The sequence below is a fragment of the Cornus florida genome, unplaced genomic scaffold (genome assembly GCF_030987335.1).
Source record: "Cornus florida cultivar Cherokee Brave unplaced genomic scaffold, ASM3098733v1 CherokeeBrave_3.0.0_Hap2_Chr03, whole genome shotgun sequence".
NCBI classification, from domain to species: Eukaryota; Viridiplantae; Streptophyta; class Magnoliopsida; order Cornales; family Cornaceae; genus Cornus; species Cornus florida.
In genome coordinates this window covers 26,048,927-26,053,998 of record NW_026775573.1, presented here as the reverse complement: position 1 = coordinate 26,053,998, position 5,072 = coordinate 26,048,927, and the positions used below count along the sequence as shown (strand labels likewise).

Below are 5,072 nucleotides of genomic sequence, written 5' to 3'. Positions count from 1 at the left end.
AGAAAAATTTCATGCCAATGTCCATATATTAATTTCAAATTACTTGAATCAAATTCAAAAACTAACAACAACGAATCAAAATCCTCTTCAGTACTGTGCGCTAAAGATGATTGGGATCAACATAGCAGAAGGTCCCACCTGTTACTGAATTGATCCTAGGCTTCCTAGCCCTCCATCATCCCAGGGGCACCTTTGAGGATTTTGGTTAAACGACAACATTATGTAATAATATAAAGAACAATTATAAATAATTAAATTCAAAAACTAACAACAATAAATCAAAATCTTCTTCAGTGCTGTGCAATGCGGATGATTGTGATCAACGTAGCAGAAGGTCCCACCTGTTGCTGAATTGATCCTAGGCTTCCTAGCCCTCCATCATCCCAGGGGCACCTTTGAGGATTTTGGTTCAACGACAACATCATTTAATAATACAAAGAACAATTATAAATCACATATGCTGGTCTGGTTTTTATATGTTTTTGCTTGCTTCAAGAGCGACGAGCACTCAGTTCTCTTATCAAAGCTTTCAAATCAGTGTAAGATGACCCACCTTCTTCAACAGCCTTCCATGCCATCTCTTTAAGTGTTCTTGCTCTTCTTCTCCTCTCCTCGGCTTCTTCACCCACCATAATCTCCTTCACCGCCTTCTCTATCGCATCTCTTTTCATGCCGTCGCTTGCCTCTCTCTTCCATTGCTGAGCACCAACACCAACCCCTATTCTCAAAATATCTGTTACCAACTTCTCATTAAAGAACTGCTCTGCAAACAGTGGCCAAGTCACCATTGGCACTCCAGCAGACACCCCTTCAAGGGTCGAGTTCCATCCACAGTGAGTCACAAAACCTCCCACCGCGTCATGATCAAGAATCAACACTTGAGGTGCCCATCCTCTTATGATTAGGCCCTTACCTTTCGTTCTCTCTTCAAATCCTTCTGGCAACCAATTTTCATTGTCATCTTCACTCTTAGCTCCCCTCACAACCCAAATGAATTGTTGTCCAGAAGCTTCAATTCCCATCGCGATCTCATATAACTGAGACGCAGCAAAGTTGGCCACAGTCCCGAAACATAGATAAACAATTGAATTGGGAGTTTTTGAATCCAGCCATTTCAAACACTCGCGTTTGTCAATGGATGTTTCTTTCCCTCTTTGTGCTTTGTCTTCAACATCTCTATTGCATAGCGACAACGGACCTATGTGCCACGCCTTCCTACCCAACACCCTCCTGTAATGATCACCATAAGCCGGTTCAAGCTCGTAGAAGCTGTTAACTACAACTCCAAAGCTTCTCATCTCTGACTCCCTAGCTTTATCTAAAAACCTGGTAAAGTCTGTCTCAATATCTTCTTTGTCATAATCTCCTAGTTGCATTCTAGTTAACTTAACCTCATGAGGAAGGTTAGGCACGATGAAGGGTTCGGAGTCTGATGAGACGTTCTTCTGAGGCCTGTAAAGTCTCAAGTGCTCCGGAGCACATAGACCAAAAAAACCGCTTCCGTGAAAAATAAGTCTAGGAATGTTGAATTTGGATGCAACATCGGTTGCCCAAGGGAAGAAAATGTCTGCGACAAGGCAATCAGGACGGCCTTCTTGTAGGACATGCTCGATTGGTTCTTGGAGCATGGTGATGGCCTTGAAGAAGTTGGCAAGCATATCTTCGGAGTGGACTTGATCGACATTTTCGCATCCTTCTGGCAAGCCAGCCTCCACTGCAGGGAATTCGATGACACGGATAGAGATTTGGGTACCCAAATTCTTGGTTGTTTGGATTGATTTGGTGAAGATAGGGGCATTAAGAGGAGTAGTGATTATGGTTGTTTTGACACCGCGTGAAGCGAATAGTTTGGCCATGTCCAGGGTTGGTATCATGTGGCCATGTGCCATGAATGGAAAGAAGAACACATGAAGCTGACTATCCATTTGAGAACAAGTTTTGAAGAATTGAAGATGAGATGAGAAAAGAGAGAAAACTAGAGGCTCCTGAGATATTTCCACAGAAAAAAAGTTACAAAAATGAAATGATACCTTGAGAGAAGTGTTGCTTTCATTGTTGTTCTATTATAACTGAAGATAAAAGAAGTTTGGTGCAACGTCCTGCTGTCCCTGTATTAATTAATATATAATTTTAATAATTCAGAAAATCTAGACTTAATTAGTATTTTAGGTAAGAAAATAAAAGTACATTACATTTGAGATTTATAATATATTAAGCACTAGAATTCAATTGTTCTATAATTACTCCTTTTACTGAAGCAAGTAGTATGCTGGAAAGAAAAAGTAAAGAAAAAAAAGTAGGGAAGACTTTTGAGAGAGGGAGAGAGAGAGGGAGAGTTAAACTATAGGGACAGACAGTCTAAGAGGTTAAGAAAAGCTAACAAAAAAAGGGACGAAAAAGAAACAAATGATTAAATATCATTAAACTTTGGTATTAGATGTCATTGTTTAAATATGCATATTTATCTTTCACCTAAGTGATTTAATTGATAAAGAATTCAATACTTGTGTGGATGAGTCTGTATTTAAATTCTCCCTCTAATACTTTGCTAAGAGGATGTTAAAAAATAAATAATTTGTCAAAAAAAAACAAGAAAAAGAAAAAGAAAGGGGCATGAATCCACTCTCTGATCACTTAGGGACCACACTGAGCTGAAAACAGAAAAATAATGGCTAGGATTTAGCCAATCAAATCCCTTTGAAGTGCAACCGGAAGGTCAAAAACCCTGTGCGCTCACTCAATTAATATTTTTGTCTCATTAGCTGTACGTTGCAATGTGACTACAATATAAAATCAGCCAATTCAGTTCAGTCACAGCAACTATAGCTACTACATGCTTTTTTCCTGTAGAAAATTTAAGTGGGTCAGCTACTAGGAGACCTAGGGCTCCAACTCCCACCTATGGAAAAAAAAATTAGTTGTGCTCGTTGCACTGTGTAACGAGTGTACCGGGATCGTTTGTGTATTACATGCATGATAATAAATTGTCTGATGCACTCGCTGCACGATTCAACAGGGGCAATCAAGTTTTTCTTCAACTCTAGTCCTCTTTATTGTTTTTAGAAATTATTACATGATATTATGTGGTTCCGATCGATCACTAGTGGATATGAATGTAAACTTGTCAGTTTTATTTAACTTATGTGTCAATTAATAATTGGCCAATACTAATGGTCCCAGACCAAGTAATAATTTGCCCATTCACTTCTCGTTTTTGTGAGTTGAATAGACACACTTACCCCACTATCACTTTGAATGTACCATACCAAAATTACGAATAGAAAATACTTGCCACTAAGGGCATTCGTACCAGCCTCTCCGAATTTTGGCTCTCTAAAAATATTACATTATTTTTTTTAAGAACCACGTTAGCAGCTTTCGCTCTCCAAAATAGGCTCTAAGGATTTTCGCTCTCCAAATTTTTTTTTTTTTTTAAACATTTTCCTAACCACTATATTCCTCATGTCTATATTTGTAACTGCTATATTTCGTGTACCAAAATTTTATTATATAATGATTTTTAATATTTAAAATGATGAAATTGTTTCTCAACGGTAATATTTTTCAATCAAACAATATTTTTGCAAATTATTTAAAAAGTTAGGATTGATATTATAACTTTAAACAATACATTATCCATTATGGATTAAAAAAAAAAAAAATTAATCAAAACAATTAAAAATAACTTAAAGAATACAATATCCTAAATTGGAATAAGAAAATAAATAGACTAAGGATTAAAAAATCCAATGGAAACTTTGAGGCGGACCGTGAATGCAAAGATTCCAATATCTCATTTTGTCGTGCAATAATCCAAACTTTCCCCACTTCTATTGGTGCCGAATTTGGATATGTTAACATGATCTCTCTCTTCAGCTTTTTGTTTATCTAGAATTTCTAGCTGCCACATCTTCTCTTTCTCCGTTTTTCTTACTTCTCGTGCCACTTGGGCATCCTTCATTTTCTCATGACGACTCTCATAACTGCATTTGAGATCATTAAAATTGGTAACAAATGAATTTTGCAATTCCAATGCTGAATTATTTTTTGCTCGGCGCTGCTTCGCCGCTTTTCTTCCTGTTGGTTGTTATAGTAGTTGATTTTCTTCCATACCGGGTGAATTATTTTCCCCCATGTATTGTGATTCTTCAGTTGAGGCTCTATCTGTCGTAACTGCATGACTAGACGGAGTAGATGGTAATGAGTGCCCAACAAACTCATTAATGTCAAAATCAAATCCACTCCTCTTCTTCAGTTGTTTTTTTTTTTTTTTTTTCTTTTTTTCCTTTTTTCTACTTGTTCGGCACAATGTGAATCACATTTATTGTTATGCTTCAAGATCTGCCAGCAACTTTCTAACTTAAATTCACTACCTGTTTCTCAACAAAACAGGTATTTAGTTGCTATAATCTACACGAAAAAATTAACAAAAAATTAAAAACCGACAGTTTAAAATATTTATGAGTTATATTTAAATAATAAATAACTCACCATATCATCAGTGCTGAAGCCGCTGTGACGATTCATTTCGATGTTAGTCATGCACCCTAAAAATTTGCTAGTTTTTTGTTGGATGGTGGACCAACGATTCATTAAAACTCCTGGATTTCAGGAAGTTGGAACACCAATATTGTAATGTTTCCAATTTTCGTCATTTTTATTTTCTGGAATTTTTTTTATTTTTTGAGGGTATTTTTGTCTTTTCTTGTTTTGCGTGCCGAACACCGTGGGTTATGCTGAGTGTGTTAGAGTGTTGATTGGGGCATTTCCTTGAGTTCAGGGCTCGTGAAAAAGCAATGGTTTCCATTTCGGCATTTTTTCAATTTTTCGGGCTGAGAGGTCCCACGTGGGACCGTTGTCGGAGTCATTGAGTATGAGGATTTTATTTTGGGTCCATTGTATTTCTTGCATTGTTTTATGACGAGGCCGCTTGATATACGCCAAAATAATGTAGTGAATGTGCGGTTCAAGAAAAGCCTTTTAGGTCAAATTTAAATTTATAAAAACCACTACCAACACTACTACTAATGTAGCAAGAGTGAGTAGGGATCGTCCCAATGGATTATACGTGT

The 5,072-nt window shown here is 37.1% G+C and overlaps 1 protein-coding gene across 1 annotated transcript; it reads right to left on the bottom strand.

Moving 5' to 3' along the window:
- Window positions 1–243: 243 nt before the first annotated feature.
- On the bottom strand, window positions 244–1,945 carry LOC132298707 (scopoletin glucosyltransferase-like). The gene has a single exon (XM_059795089.1). It carries the CDS (start codon window positions 1,923–1,925, stop codon window positions 492–494), a length of 1,434 nt encoding a protein of 477 aa, XP_059651072.1. The 5' UTR covers window positions 1,926–1,945; the 3' UTR covers window positions 244–491.
- Window positions 1,946–5,072: the final 3,127 nt, after the last annotated feature.